General features: G+C 36.5%; 2 protein-coding genes across 2 annotated transcripts; both read right to left on the reverse strand.

The window, feature by feature from the left end:
* Positions 1–405: 405 nt before the first annotated feature.
* LOC132144291 (beta/gamma crystallin domain-containing protein 1-like) lies at positions 406–10557 on the reverse strand. The gene is made up of 4 exons (XM_059555070.1): positions 10387–10557; positions 6252–6356; positions 5032–5151; positions 406–1249 (listed from the first exon to the last, which is right to left on the reverse strand). The coding sequence occupies exons 1-4, from the start codon at positions 10555–10557 to the stop codon at positions 446–448; spliced, it is 1200 nt and encodes a 399-aa protein (XP_059411053.1). The 3' UTR covers positions 406–445.
* Positions 10558–10627: 70 nt separating this feature from the next.
* On the reverse strand, positions 10628–12280 carry LOC132144292 (deoxynucleoside triphosphate triphosphohydrolase SAMHD1-like). Its single transcript, XM_059555071.1, has 5 exons — positions 12275–12280; positions 12069–12172; positions 11623–11731; positions 10916–11007; positions 10628–10808 (listed from the first exon to the last, which is right to left on the reverse strand). Exons 1-5 carry the CDS (start codon positions 12278–12280, stop codon positions 10628–10630), a joined length of 492 nt encoding a protein of 163 aa, XP_059411054.1.
* Positions 12281–16306: the final 4026 nt, after the last annotated feature.

Genomic DNA, 16306 nt, shown 5'->3' on the forward strand with positions numbered 1-16306 from the left:
ACCTATATTTATCCATCACCAAACAAACCTGTCCTAATATAACACAACCTTTCACCATTATCTTCTGTTAACTAGTATCTGTTCACCCAACATCCAGCACCACATTGTGAATATAATAATAATAATAACAACATGCATATAGAAAGCTGCTCAAACACTAACATAAATCAGCTATTAGCCCCAAATATCAGTCTACTGCATTCGTGAAGAAGTAAAATCAAGGTAAAATCTTCCCCACTATAGTTTAATAGCCTTTTCTTTAAACTGATTTACTCATCACTGATATTTCATTGCACTGCTCTTTTTCAGCAGCATCTACCACACGCTTTATTCACAAAATAATCTCATTTAGGCACATGTGGCTTCAGTAGCTGTCAATCAGTTGTAAGCATTCAATCCTGACAGTCCTACTTTAAAGATGAATGAGGGAAATTAGTCATAGAATTTACTCTGTCACACGTTTAACAGACCGAGCAGGAGCAGTGGGGTCACTGGCACACCACGACCCAGGATTGGGATACTCTTCCCCCTCCATCAGTTGGTAACTGGGTTCAGCATAGTCACGACCCTCAGAGAGATCCCAGAGACCACTGAGCACCTTACAGGAGCGGACCTCCTTTATACCACAGCCGTCCAATGAACGACGGTCAACTGTTGTCTCATGCATTGGCTCTTCAAAATCTTCCTTTTCAAAAAGCCGGATCTTATAAGATGTCAGACGTTTCACAGACAGAGCAGGAGCAGTGTTGCCATTGCCCCATGACCCAGGATTGGGATACTCCCCCACCTTCAGTTGGTAACGGGGTACAGCATAGCCAGGACCCTCATAGAGATCCCAGAGACCACTGAGCACCTTACAGGAGCGGACCTCCTTTATACCACAGCCGTCCAATGAATGAAGGTCAACTGTTGTTTCAAAGATTGGGCCTTCAAAATTCTCCTTTTCATAGAGGTGGATCGTAAATGGCAGACATTCAAGACACCAAGCAGGATCAGGAACGGGAGCGGGAGCAGGAGCAGAAGCATTGGATATGCTATCACTCAATGCCTTAAGATTGGGATACTGTCCCTCCTTCAGTAGGTAATCATCTCCATTGTAGCCACGACCCTTCCAGAGCTTCCAGACCCCTCGGATCACCTTACAGGAGCGAACCTCTGTTATACTGCAGCGGTCCAATGATGAACAGTTCCCTGTGACCACACACTTGGTGCCTTTAAACTCATTCTGGTCGTATAGCTCAATAACACACTTGAAGAAAAAGAGAGAGAAAAGAGAGGGTGAGTTTTTTTCCCTTTGAATCCTGGTAATTGTGCTGTTTTTATGCCAACATTAAAAAAAAAAACTTGACTATAGCCGGGTTTCCATACAAAGTTCCATGTGAGAAGCCACTGAATATAATAATTTTCATATGCAATAAATTACTTGCATCTCAGAGCGAGACACAATAAATGCTGTCAATGCTTTCGGGGTTGGATGCTGCTGTTTGAGAATGCAGTCATGTGAGACAATTATACATAAATGCTTTGATGATAGACTTTGCAAAGGCATTTTTTTTAGAATGACCAAAACAAAATTTAGATGCTGAGGAACGAGCTCAATCGGCTGATTAGGATTTGCGGTACCATAGCGCAAAGTCACATGACAAACACAAATGTGTTTCCATCTCCCACTATTCACATTGGCCCTTTATCCAACTTGTCGTCTTCTGTATGTCTGATTTAGTATCTGAGGTCATGAAATTAGTTTTGTTTATTAATTTTTTCATTTATATCCCCCCAAACCTTTTGACTCTACAGTAAGGACACCAAGAGCAAAACACTTGCTTATTTTGAAGATGGATAAAATGTGTGTTTGAAATATTTTGAGTAAAAATATCATTTACACACACACAGACATCATGATTTAGCATATGCATCACAAAAACAGTGACAATCAAAACAGCTTTATAGCACAAACTCATCCTTATTTTCCAGACTTTCTTGTTTTGATTGTCAACATTGATGTGATGCATATCCACAATCTTGACTGTCTGTGTGTGATAACCTGATGCATTTTCAAAAAAAAAAGTACAAGGTTTTTATCCACGAAAATAAATCCATAGCTGCAATAAAACATAAATATATTGTTTGCTATAATTTTGTCCCCATTAAATGCAAGATGTTAACACTTGATTTCAGTGCTCTCTACCACACCAAGAGTGTTTATTAAAACACAGTTATAGCAGCAAGAGACAAACTAACACAAGAAGTAGCTGGACCAAGATCCCAACTAAACCAAACACTGTCCACCACAATGGTGACTTCAAATGAATCAAATATCAACATTTAAACCTCTGTTAATTCTCAATAAGAGCTTCTCTAGATGTCTGACAGAAATAAAGTCAATCTAATGATTCTCATGTTTGTGGAGATGTTTGATCCTCCTCTGCTGAGATCTTCAGAGATTTATTGTCTTTGATTTGCAGTTGATTTTACCACAAGCTCAATCGTCAATTATTTCATTATTTCATGAAGATTATTTTATTTTCTTGATTTTAGGACAAACACAGTATCTGGAAATTACATTGAAATAACACGAGTCTAAATCTAACGCATCCTGAGAGTGTTGATTCGGTCCAGAAACAGTATAAATGATGTCTAAATGAACCTTAAATGATGTTGAAAATATTTCCACTGACCACTTTTGAACTAGTTTTTAACCTTGTAAGGAGGTTCTGTGAACGTCTAAATCAGACGTACAGAAGACGTCAAAAAAACTTTCATTCTGGCTCCTCAGTGGACGTCTTTTCAACGTCTGCAAAGACATAATTGGATGACGGCTCAATCGGATTGGAAAACTTTCATATAAACACTTTAATCGATCCAATTGAGCTCCAAATTTCGATCCGATTGAAGGGGGTGGTTTATTCCTTTTCTATTATGATTGAGTGAGCATGTAAACACTCGATCGGATTGAACCATGAAACTGAAAGGACTGCGCATGCACAGAAATAACGTAACGACGTATGGCGCACAGAACAAGCGGCTCCTCCTTTTGAATAAAGTGTTGTATAAATGCGTGTCCTGTCATTATAAAACTCTAATTTTACTCGGCAACTGTGAAGTGGAGCAAGGCAGCCTTGTTTTGAATACTCATCCACAGGCAACCCATTTTGGGCATGGGTTGGGGCTTTTTGTTTTCGTGTGATAAATATGAGCAGCACAGCACGGCATTTTATTTATCCATAAACGTGTATATAATAATTATGCTTTTAAAAATAAATAAAGAAACCATGTAGGAGAGTGGTTATTATGTGCAAACAGCGAGAAACTCTATATTATCTATATGTCACTTTCACTTTTCACTTTCACTATCAGTGTGCGCATGTCTAAAAAACTCTATTCTGATTTGAAGCTTGTGACATGTAAACCCGCACATCAACCGCATCACTTTATTTAGCGTTCATGTAAACACTACAATCAGATTCATGAACCGTAATGAATTCAGTCCGATTTAACCAAACAGTGTGCATGTAAACAGGGCCGTAGCTGGGGTTAGCGGGGCCCCGTTTCAGGTTGTATACAGTTTGAAATAGTTTAATTTGTATGTTCGTTCTATTTATTTATTTGTGCTATTTACACAATGTTTAAGTTTTTCAAGTTTGTAGGTGTCCAGGTACAGAAACCGAATAATTAAATTTAAAATAGCACTGTATTCAGACACCTTCAACATTTCTCACATTATTACAGTTTATTTGTTGTAGTTTAGAAATTGGTAATAAAATATTACAAGAACTCACAAATTTATCTTAATAATGTCAAATAACTTTGATAGAAAGATATGTAATGGATTACAATCAACCAAAACGTCAGACAACTGTTAGTATGACAATATTTACACAACTATCAATACTTTGTTGAACAATTACCACTAAATGCTTAATTTTGTTCAGTCTGTGGTGTGAAAAGGTTGCATTAGCAATTACAGAAAAACATGGTCAGGTCAAAGTGTCTGAATCTTTTTTGATTCCAAATTTATTTATTTTTATTTTCACTGGTACAGTATGAATATGTTTTGGGTATAATATATGACAGTTCGTTTTATTTTGCTATCCTCACATAAATGAACTATAGTGTTCTGCACCTACTAGTAAAACAATATAATCAATTATATCTGGTGTCTGAATAATGTTGATTTGGATTGTGGATAAATTATTAATAAAACTACAAAGTTATTCAGTCAAGAGCAGTGAGTGATTTACTTTCATTTTCTTGGATTAACATTAAAGACACTGACAGCAGAGCTAGTAAATTAGGAACGGTTACTTTAAGAGACAATGCATCATTATAATGAAATACATCCGATTTCTTTCTTAACTCTTTACTTTCACTTAAGACATAACCACACGTACATGAGATCGAACACACTTTCCAAGACGGGTATTTTAACATATTTTGTATGTATTTGTCGGTACAAGAGCAAGATGAGGCAGATTCGTTGTTGAAGCGCTCTGAGACGCGTCTCTGCGTGAATCCTGAACACCAGAACACCGCGGCTGCTGAATTGGGCTCTTTCACATCCTTTTCTCTTTGTTTAAACTGCGATTTGTATTTGTTCGTTCAGGTGCAGGAGGGACTAAGAGGAAATCTTAGCAGAAGAGAGCTCGGTTCAGTGTTGCTGTCCGCGAGACGCGGCTCTCTCGTGCGCACCGAACACAGCGCGCGAGTAACCAGCTACTCAGTTCAGCTTTCCCTGGTCTTGTGTTTGAATGCTTTAAACTCTTTTGAATGTTTAAATTGGCAAGATTTAAAAACAGGTGAAAATTATGAGCTTTCCTGACGACACGCAGCAGTGGCGCGTCAGTTGTCCAAGTGTCTTTTAGGCTGGACTCAGCCATCAGTTGAGATCGCCAGGGGCCCCCCCTCAGCCCTGGGCCCCTATAATCGTCACCACCTTTCACCCCACTAGCGACGACCCTGCATGTAAACGTAGCCACTGTTTCTATGTGTGTCAGTTCTGCAGGGATGACAAATAAAACCATAAACACTCACCTTGCCAAGGCACCACCATATAAAGCATTCCTTAGCATCCTTTTCCTCCTCATCAGAGTTTTTTGTGTAGTAAACTCGACCAACTTGTTCTCTAAACTTCTTCGGCAGCAGACTGGATACCTGAGATACAAGTGAAATCAACTTGTTGATCAGTCATTACAGATCTAAGAAACTTGCTTTTTACCCAAAGTAAGTTTCCCTGCACCCTGGGTTGTCTTTTTTGTGACTATTGAAATAAAAGTTGTTATATGACCATCTGAATACCACTCACCTTAAAGAGATAGTTCACCCAAAAATCTAAATTATGTTATTAATTACTCACCCTCATGTCTTTTCAAACCTGAAAGACATTTGTTCATCTTCAAATAACAAATTAAGATATTTTTTATGAAATCCAAGAGCTTTCTGACCCTCCACAGACAGCAAAACAACTGCAACATTCCCAGGCCCAGAAACGTAGCAAGAACATCGTTAAAATAGTCCATGTGACATAAGTGGTTCAACTTTAATTTTATAAAGCTATATAGATATTTTTTGTGCACAAAGAAAACAAAGAATGAAGATCTTACGGGTTTGAAAACAACATGAGGGTGAATAATTAATGACAATTTTCACTTTTGGGAAAAATATTCCTTTAATCTCACTATTATCAATCACTTTTGGAACAAATTAATAGTGACTAACAAATATATATATTTTTTTTTACAGTTTCGACATCACTGGACACCATTCCCTGTCTGACCAGGATGCTTAAAATCCTCACAGGACCTTAAAAAAAAAACCTACAAGCTGCTATATCACTAAAGATACAAAGTTTCTACATTTTGTCTGACAGTGTTGGCCAACTGTTAGCTCACAAACAGTTGTTTAATAAAAACTTTACTGTGAATACAAGCTGCTATTTATTGCTTGAGCAATCACTAGATTACGTGTCGTAAGAAATCAAGCACACAGTTAGTTTTGGCAGATCATGTCAAGCAAGCTTGTATCAGCAGACTCATCTGATCCACGACACCTTCAGGAACACACTATCATAGCGTGCTTATATAAGGTTTATTCAGTGGTCAACATTCTGCTAGACTGCCACAACAGAACCATGACCATACCACCAATCCACACAGTCAATCATCTCAGAATTACTTATTCTACAAAAAGTTTTTCTAAAATGTTGATCATTTTTGAAGTGGCAAGTTACTTGAGCAGCACAGTGGTATGAGTACCTCATATTTCCTAATCTTGCAGCCTTTCTTCTGCTGCTTCTTTCTGTAGAAATAGACACTGTTGATAGGGTTTGTATCCTCCTTATTATAATCCAGTTTAATCACCTGTGAGAGGAGATTTACAATGTTAAAGTTACTAAACATTGTTGATTGAAAAACAAACAAAAAGTGAAAAAAAAAATTTGTGCTGTCAAAATTAGCGTTTTTTGATAACCATTTTGATATTTTTAGGTCAAACCGTTCTTGTCTGTGACTCATATAATGCAGGTCTATGGTCTCCACCTCAAAGAGCAGGCACAGAGAAGTCAATTAAACAATTAAACAATTCCCCATCGTAAGTACACATTGATGGCCTAAGACGCAAAACGAGTGGTTTGTGTAAGAAAACGAACAGTATTTATATTGTTTTTTACCTCTTTTACACAACCATGTCCAACTGATCTGAGGGCACGCGTGCTTCCTGTTGTGTGACTTGTGTGCGCGTTCTGACTTAGTCTGCGCAAGCCCCGGAAGTGATCTCTCACGCGTGTACGTCACTCATTATTTACACAGAGATTTCGGAAGTGTTACCTTTCACTGTGAAGATCGAAACATATTTAGAAGTACAGGGAATCGCAATGGAAGACGATTTTGATATCAACAGACAACGTTTAATGTTTTTCACAACCATATTTATTTGAACCAGATTACACAGATCAAGTAATCAGGAGCGATCCGCTGCAGCAGCACGTCTTCAAGCCTCAGAGACAGAGATCTCTTCAAAATTGGTGGTGTTTTAGTAGCAAGTGTTATGAGATGCCATCAGAAGTGGAGAGCATATGTTGTCACGAATGGAACATAGCAATGCCACAACTAGAAGACGACGACGAGGACATTAACAGTATCCCATCACACACCTGCCTGATGGAAGAATCTGAGTTTTCTTTGCTGTTGAGCCGCAGCGTTTTGCATGTTGTGTTTAGTTTACCACGTATAAACTGGAGGCGACCAATTAATTAATTACAATTACTGTATTATATTTCAGACAGTGCAGATCGTGGCGTATCGTGTGGTAAACAATGAGTGATGTACACGCGCGAGAGATCACTTCCTGCGCTTGTGCAGACTAAGCCAGAACGCGCACACACGTCACACACCAGGAAGCATGCGCGCCCTCAGATCACTTGGACATGGTTGTGTATAATGCTGCGTTCACACCAAACGCGAATAGAGCGTCAAATTCGCGTCTACCGCGTCTAGTTTGCCGCTTCAACATTTTGAATGCATTCGTGCGTCTAGAGCGCAATAGACGAAGCAAAATTGATGCGCGTCCGAGGTGAAATCCACTTCTTCTGGGAGGGGCAAGTGCTAGCGGTTGTCTGTTTGCAAGATGGCTGATGTTGATAGAGCACTCGGGTCTTTTCCACTTTTTCCTGCACATTTCTTCTGAATAAACACATTATCTTGTTAGCAAATAGAAGCTGTAGGTTATATTAGGGGGAAAATAGTTGTGAAAAACGGCGGGAAGGCAGCGGGTCGATAAACGTTTATGTGACTCAAAAGTTAAATGTGTATTTACAACATACTCTTCCAAGCGAGGACCTTTTTATTCCTGAAATATGAACTTGTTTGTGATACTTGTGTCATATAGCTCTGGTTGACTGTTCACTGGCAACATCAGTCGTTCCTCCATGTTGAATGAGTAATTCCTGAGCAGGCTCCTGATTGATTAACGCGGTGCGAATTGAAGCCATATTTCCTATTTTTTAACTTGGCGGCAGACGCAAATTCGCGTCAAATGCTAAATGCGTATCGCAACAGACGCTCAATTCGCGTCATTGGGGCGAATGCATTAAACGCCTCATTCGCGCCGCGAGACCTACAGATGCGCGTAAACGTGTCTTTACATTGACTTAACATTGAAATCATTCGCGCCAGACGCTCTATTCCTATTTGGTGTGAGCACAGTATAAGAGATACAAACTATATAAATACTGTTTGTTTTCTCACACAAACTGCTCGTTTCGTGTCTCAGGTCATCAATGTGTACTTACGATGGGGAATTGTTTAATTTGGACTTCTCTGTGCCTGCTCTTTGAGGTGGTGACCTTAGACCTGCATTATATGAGTCACAGACAAGAACGGTTTGACCTAAAAATATCAAAGTGTAAACTACTGCTGAAACAAAGACACCTACATCTTGGATGCCCTTGAGGTAAGCTAAAACATACCAAAATTTAATTTGAAAGTGCACTATCCCTTTAAGTCATGACGTTACCAAAAGGCGATTAAAGTTGCCTTAAAACTGTGCATCCATGTAATATATAATATATGAGTCACATTTAAGAACATGTCTCTGAAGCCCAGCACTGTCTCACTCATCTAACACACTCAGTTTAACTCATCTGCTCATTAGTAGAGACACTGATACTTGAAGTGGGTCAGAAATGGCAGCAGCAGATTTTAAAGAAATAACAGCCAAAATAGCCTAATAACAGCAGCTGTGATGTCCATTAATCAAAGGACAAAGAGAAATAAAAAGAAAAAAAAGAACTTTTATAGCTTTAAATATTCATCTTTATTTAATTTAAAATATTGTTTGATGACTATATTTCTGCTGACAGACACTGGTAAATATGACATTTATTATAATTAGTTTATGTATAATTAGTTTATGTTCAGAATGTTTTAATTTCACTTAAATTAGAAGTCATTTTTTTAAGTCTAATAAATGTTCAAATTGATGGCTCTCAATTATACTGTAAAGTTGAATGGCTATTGTCAATGAATAAATATTAGGGGGAAAACTATTTTATAGAGACATCTGTAGAACTGGTATCAGTGATACTGGCCTTCATTTATATATAAAAAGATGCCATTAAACAGATATAAAAAAATATCCTCTCCTTAAGTTTTTTTCCTTATGTTAAAAATTGTATGCAAAATTATTGCGATATAAAAGTATATTTAAAAACTTGAATGTTAGGTGGGATTAATTGTGACTTTTTTGTTTTTGATTGACAGCTCTAATAAAAAATATAAAGACTGTAAGTGTTGTTTTTAACACAGCATACTTCAGTGCTGAAATCCTTCTTATGCAAGACCAGATCTGGGTGAAGTTTTTTCCACTCGTCCACCGCTGTTTTCCACTCAACCTGTAGAAATTTGGATTTCAGTTCAATAAATGAAAACAAATTATCTATATGAGAATGTGTGTTTTTATCTGTGTATGTCACTCCCCAATAAACATATACATACATACATACATACATATATATATATATATATATATATATATATATATGATTGCTATTTAACTGCACATTTCTATTGACTGTAATGTTTGAAATGATGAGAAAATGAAAGGGATGGTTTGTCGGTGGACAGTAAGTACATTTGTTAAAACTAACATGAACTAACAATGAAATATACTTCTAAAGCATATTCATTTAGCATATTATTCATGTTTATTAATGTTGACTTGAACATTCAGTATACAAATAAAGTGTATCTTTTCATAGAATTTACTGAGCTGACCTGAACAAATGATAAACAATAAATTAACGTTAACAAAGATTATTAAATGCTGTAACAAATATATTGGTCATTGTTATTTAATGCTTGTTAATGCATTTACTGACACTAAATAATGGGACATATCATTCATAGAGCATACTAGAGTACTGTTATATGAAAGTTAATGTAATTGAGGTTAAAAACAATAATTAAAAGGGGACATGATTCTGATAAGGAACACAATATTGGGTTGTAATTTTCCTTAAAAAATCTGTATTTTAATTATTTCTGTGATCTTGACACTGTCCCAGTTTGCCAACCATCCACCAGCAAACTGGGATACAAACAAGAACATGTTAGTTCAATGGAGTGATAATACAAATTTTATTTACCAATTTAAAATCACAATTTCTAAACCTAAAGTACAGTTCAGAAGGGCAAGATTAGAATTTATTTCTGAATTAAGTTTTAATTATATGCTTCACTATAATTTTATTTGCACTAGTGAAAAACTCACAAGTCAGCAGTCAAAGATGATATTTTAACATTGTAAATTCAGTGCCCTCCACAATGTTTGGAAGAAATCTAACTTAAAGATGGCAGTTAAATAAAACATTGTGTTTTCTCAGTTTTCTTCTACCTCGAAGATCCTTCCAGTTTCTTGTAGTCGAGTCTCTCCCACACACTTCGGCAGACGTCGCATCACAACATCCTCAAGCATCATCTTGGCATCTTTCAGGTTGACATCACTGGAGTACAAGATCTCCTCAAAGATGTGATCTGATAGAAGAAGAACATTTGCAACAGACATGTATAAATACAAGTCTTCTTGGGCCAAATGAAAACTACTAAGCAGAAAGAATGACAATTTAATTGAATTATCATGTTTTTAACTGACCGGTCAGTTTGATGAATTCTTTCATTGCTGTTAGTTTCTCACCACCTTTTTCATTGTTTTGAATATTTAAGATCTTCCTCTTGATATCTTTTTGTAATTCAGCTTCAGGAATTGGTGAGAGCTTTGTGATCTTGTCTTTTGCTGCTATGAGGGCTTCAGAGATTCTAATGAACAAATCAAAAAAGTATTAACCAATAAACAACTTAAGCAACAGTGACCTAGAAGAGCAAAAACATATTTTTACACTGGAGTGCAATCATAGTAAACATACTTTTCTTCAATGATGTTGACGATCTTGTGCTGGTAGGCCTGGTTGTACAGAGTGTATCTGGTGTGAAACATGTCATAAATATCATCAGCCACCTGCGAGAGACAGAGATTGATGGATTAGAGCGCAGAATGACTACTGTATGTGATTTCTGTGCTCTAGTAACAAAACGCTGACCACCAGTGATCAGATCCCCCCAGATACATCTTTATATCAGGTGGAAGTAGAACAGCCATGAACAGTAAAATCTTACTCTCGCAATACTAAATGACACATTGCCTGATTAGATGAACTGTACCTTTAATTTATTTTATTTTAATCAAGGCCTCATCTAATAGTGTACATTAACTTTACATAGTGGGGTTGTCTTAAATATTGAAATGTAAATGTTTTCAACTTAATTTATAAACATCTTCCTCAAATCTGAACATTGCTTTCATGTTCATCTTATTGATATAAACTGAATTCAATTATAATTATGTAATGGAGGATGTTGTCTTGTAAGTTTCCATTTTAACTCACTTGACTGAAGCATTGTTTCTACAATCATTTCTTACATGCTTAGCAATGATTGATCATTCATTATTTTACAGGTGACAATGTTTTATGCAATAAAAGTCATCTCTCAATAAAGTCCTCTTTTTGTGGTGTAGGTAATAAATGATCTTATGAGATGTAATGAATAATAAGTGATCTTGTGTATGAGGTACCTTGTCTCTGTAGCAGATGTGTTTTTCCCCCTTCACCTCACACACTCGAGCTGATTTCAGCAGACGCTGAGGATCAAAGCTGTTTGGGATGCCGAGGTAATGACAGTCTCTGAAAGTGAGGACAAAAAGATACATTCAACATGGTTTCTTGCTAATGTTTTGCAGACTGCTTTGACAGAAACCTCTGACTTTATACAGACAATCGACAGTGTGCTGCATCACACAGAAACAATAGATTTCATCAATTGTACAAATGCTTTATTCAGCCATAAAAGCTAATCATACACCAAAATATTTATGAGAATATATTAAAGGTTATAATATATCAGAGGTTTTACATGATATCTAAAGTAATGACTATTTAAGTATTTTACAACGTAATAATTCTTGTTAAGATTAACAACCATTATTACAATGAGCATCCCTTTAAAAGCCGGCATTTTTACCGTGCAAAATAGTCCCATTTGCGCACATCAACGCCATTCCATTGATTTACCACAATCTCATACAGGAAAGACTTTTTCTCACACCTCTCACTGTCATCTGGCCACTGTAAGAATGAAAATAACTCAATACTCAAATGAAACACTGTATAACAAAGAATATTGGCTGAAATTGCAGTTTACACGATTTTATACCGTTTCATCTGTACTTCCATTGCCCTTAATCAAATCTCTAATAAAGGTGAAGTCATTTAAATTCAGCTCAGTTTTCAGTTTTTCCATATTGTCCTCTACTATATCCAGAAACAGCCAAATTGAGGCATCATCATGCTGAGAATAAAACACACAAACACTAATATGTATGCATTGCCACATTGTCATAACTTTTAGAAATAAACAATGTAAGCTGTATACAACTATAAATACATAATTCTACATTAAGCTGGGCATCTACAGTAAATTATTATATTTAAAAACAGGAACGCTACACATCAGAGTGTCTTGTTACTTGTCTGCCTTCCTACATGTACAACAGTATCTACAATTGAACTGTGATCTATCATTTCCTAGACTACTGGTTTTTCTATTCCTGTGGATAGCCACATAAAACAAGTTTGTCTTTCAAAACTTTTTCAGAACAATGTTTATGAAACTATAATTGTGTTTTTGTGTCCTTTTGGAGTTGGACTTTTGTAATCTAATGTAGAAGAGAAAGTCATACAGGTCTGAGAAGACAAAAGGGTGAGAAAATGATTACAGAATGATCATTTTATTGCATTAATGTAAGTGCTGTATTAAAAATGTAAAGCATAATTTGACAAATTTCTGATATGAATCCCTCCAGCACGCTTACTCAAAATAATTTTGTAGTGTGTTACTGTACACATTTGTTGTGATTGTTTTTTCTCCCCCTAAGACGTGCTTCTTTCAACATTTCAATGTGTCATTTAGCTCACTATAGGTTTATTCAATTAGCATTTGTTTGTATTTGTAAATAAAGCACTTTTATCATATCATAGAAAACTTTGAATTATGAATTATGAAAATTGTGAAAATTATGAATTGTGAAATATACATGCTAAATGTAAAAACAGTTTGCATTTTATATAGAAGAGTTTTTTTCTGCTTACCTTCCACTGATCACCTAAGAAAACAAACAAAAAAGGTTATTATATATTTTTCTTAAATGATCTCTAAAGAACTGAACTGAAGTCACAGTTATACTGTACACATTACTGAAATAATCTCTTTCACACATACACACACACATTCTTTTTTTTTTTTTGGCATAATGATTTTATACTGTACTTATCCACCTTGTTTTTCACGTGGGCACATAGGTAATTAAAAAAATATTCATGAGCTGTAGAGTCTAATAATAGAAATGTGTTCTTTAGTTTTGTTCTTTCAGTTCTTTCAGTTTTGCTTTATTTTATTTAGAAATCTATAAACAAAAATTGCATTATTAAATTGTTAGCTTAAAATTAAATGACAACACTCAACTGACCATGCACTTCATCCTGCAACATCTAGAAAAAACAGGGACTAATGTGAGGATCCTGTTTGTGGACTTTAGTTCGGCTTTCAACACCACAATCCCAACAACCCTCCAGACCAAACTGGCACAGCTCTCTGTTCCTAGCTCTATCTGTCAGTGGATCACCAGCTTTCTGACAGATAGGCAACAGTTAGTGAGACTGGGAAAATTCATGTCAAACAGCTGCTCCACCAACACTGGTGCCCCTCAGGGATGTGTTCTCTCCCCTCTGCTCTTCTCCCTGTACACCAAATACTGCACCTCTAAATACCTCTCAGATGCCACCACACTCATCGGCCTCAACCAGGACGGTGACGAGTCTGCTCACGGACAAGAGGTTGTGCAGCTGTCTGTCTGGTGCAGTCTCAACAACCTGGAGCTGAACACGCTCAAAACAGTGGAGATGATCGTGGACTTTAGGAGAAACCCCCCTGCACTTTCCCCACTCACCATCATGAACAGCACTGTGGCTGCAGTGGAGTCATTCAGATTCCTGGGAACCACCATCTCTCAGGACCTGAAGTGGGACATTCACATTGACTCCATTGTGAAAAAAGCCAAACAAAGGTTGTACTTCCTTCGCCAGCTGAGGAAGTTTAACCTGCCACAGGAGCTGCTGAAACAGTTCTACTCAGCCGTCATTGAGTCAGTCCTGTGTACTTCAATTACTGTCTGGTTTGGTTCAGCTACAAAATCAGATATCAGAAGACTACAGAGAACTGTTCAGACTGCTGAAAGGATTATTGGTGCTCCCCTGCCCACCCTCCAAGAACTGCGACACATCCAGAGTGAGGAAAAGGACTCAGAAAATCACTCTGGATCCCTCAAATCCAAGTCACCCCATCTTTGAACTTTTGCCATCTGGCCGGCGCCTCAGAGCCGCAAATACAAGAACAGCAAGGCACAAGAATAGTTTCTTCCCCCAGGCAATCTACCTCATGAACAGTTAAATGTTCCCCATTTATGCTTATACAATAAAAATTTGCAATATCCTTATATTTATTTGTTTATACCTCCATCCTAGTACATCCCTGCATCTTACTCAATCCTATTCCATTATCATTTATAGCACAATTATTTATACACTTATTTATTTGCCTATTTATTTATGTATTTTTTTTTTTGTCTGTGTGTTGTTGTCTCTGTTTACTGGAAGCTTATGTCACTAAAACAAATTCCTTGTATGCGCAAGCGTACTTGGCAATAAAGCTCTTTCTGATTCTGATTCTGCTTCTGATTTTGACCAGATACATTGACATCAGTAAAGTGATCAGGCACTTACTACGACAGACTTTAGGGCTGAACCTGTCCTTAAACAGGTAAGAGAATGGACCATGACCTTAAAAAACAAAAACAAAAAACATAGTAACATATACTGCATTTTTCATATTTTGCATGATAACAATTCTATATTATTTTCATCACATTTGCTATAAAAATTGTGACCAGTTAAAAGAATAAAAGAGCTTCAACCATCTTACTCCTAAATATATTAAATTACTGAAGTACAAAGACAGTATAAATATTTTGCTTTACCTCATTTTAGAATACTACAAAAATTTGTTTGCAACCATTATTTAAATTTTACCTTTACATCGAACAAACTTTTAACATTTCAAATATACATTTTCTTAAAACTCTAATAAATAAATTCCAATTCTGCAAATAAATATACATAACAAATCGGTTTTATATTAATTTATATCATTTATTTGTTGTTAATTTTTGTTTTAATTCCCTTTACATTGTTCCCCTCTTTTGAAGGATGTTCCACAAAAAAAGAGAAATCAGAGGTCTATATAGACATACTTTTTATTTCTGCTCAAGTGTGCTTGTTTCTGGCACTCACCTAAATTATAGCACAGAGCTGCAATTTGGACACAAAGGATGTCTTTCTCATCAATTAATTTTCTCTGTTCCTCTTCAAACTTATCATTTTCCTTAAAGTCCTCTTGGTTCTTTTCAAACTCCTTCAGTTGTTCCTCTCTCAGAACTTCTGCCAGACATCCTGCTAAATATGCAGCCCTTACACAAACAGACAAGAAATAATTTTACACACAACACAGGATAAAATCCAGCTTTTACATAATTTGATCAGTTGATTGATTCGTTAGTTTAGAATCAGATTCTCTATATTGAACTCTGTGGTGATGAGCATTAGTTCAGTCAGGCCACATCAGTCGAGCTCTCATCAGCTGAGAGTCAGCTGTTCCTGACGTGTACCAATCCAGTTCTGACAATTATCACAGCGGTCAATTTAAATTCCCATTCTCCAGCATCTCTTCTATAACATCACTATTTGCAGATCAACTCCCTCCTCCAACCCCAACTCCACCAACTGAACCTACAATCTAATCAGATTTTTTTTTCATAAGCAGGTCACTGTATTGCAAGCATTCTCTATCATGTATTTTGCATTTTCTACAACTCATGTAAATTGTGAATTGTAATTATGTTTGTGCCATTCCAAAAGAGTCTTCCATTGATGTCTTGCAAGAGAGGACATAGCCTGTGACTTAGACGATTCGACTAGATCCAGCTAGACGAAGGGATGATGCTTAAGCTGTTTTTTTTTTTTTTTTTATAATATGTTCAGATTTTCAGTGCAAAGTGTTAAATGTGTGGATTTATTGACTGATGTATGTATGTGTGTGTATACATATACATATGTATTTTTATTTTTTTTTCAAACCCAGACTCTAAT

Source organism: Carassius carassius, chromosome 7 (assembly GCF_963082965.1).
Source record: "Carassius carassius chromosome 7, fCarCar2.1, whole genome shotgun sequence".
Classification (NCBI taxonomy): domain Eukaryota; kingdom Metazoa; phylum Chordata; class Actinopteri; order Cypriniformes; family Cyprinidae; genus Carassius; species Carassius carassius.

What these genes read in the sequence shown, in the direction of transcription:
- LOC132144291 (XM_059555070.1), bottom strand. Translation starts at nt 10,557, where the DNA reads ATGTCTGTTGCAAATGTTCTTCTTCTATCAGATCACATCTTTGAGGAG. An exon ending in GCAAGATTAGGAAATATGAG is followed by an intron (nt 5,152 to 6,251) that starts GTACTCATACCA and finishes CTTGTATCTCAG; the next exon opens with GTATCCAGTCTGCTGCCGAA. An exon ending in TATGGTGGTGCCTTGGCAAG is followed by an intron (nt 1,250 to 5,031) that starts GTGAGTGTTTAT and finishes TTTTTCTTCAAG; the next exon opens with TGTGTTATTGAGCTATACGA.
- LOC132144292 (XM_059555071.1), bottom strand. An exon ending in ACATCTGCTACAGAGACAAG is followed by an intron (nt 11,008 to 11,622) that starts GTACCTCATACA and finishes TGTCTCTCGCAG; the next exon opens with GTGGCTGATGATATTTATGA. An exon ending in GTCAACATCATTGAAGAAAA is followed by an intron (nt 10,809 to 10,915) that starts GTATGTTTACTA and finishes TTTGTTCATTAG; the next exon opens with AATCTCTGAAGCCCTCATAG.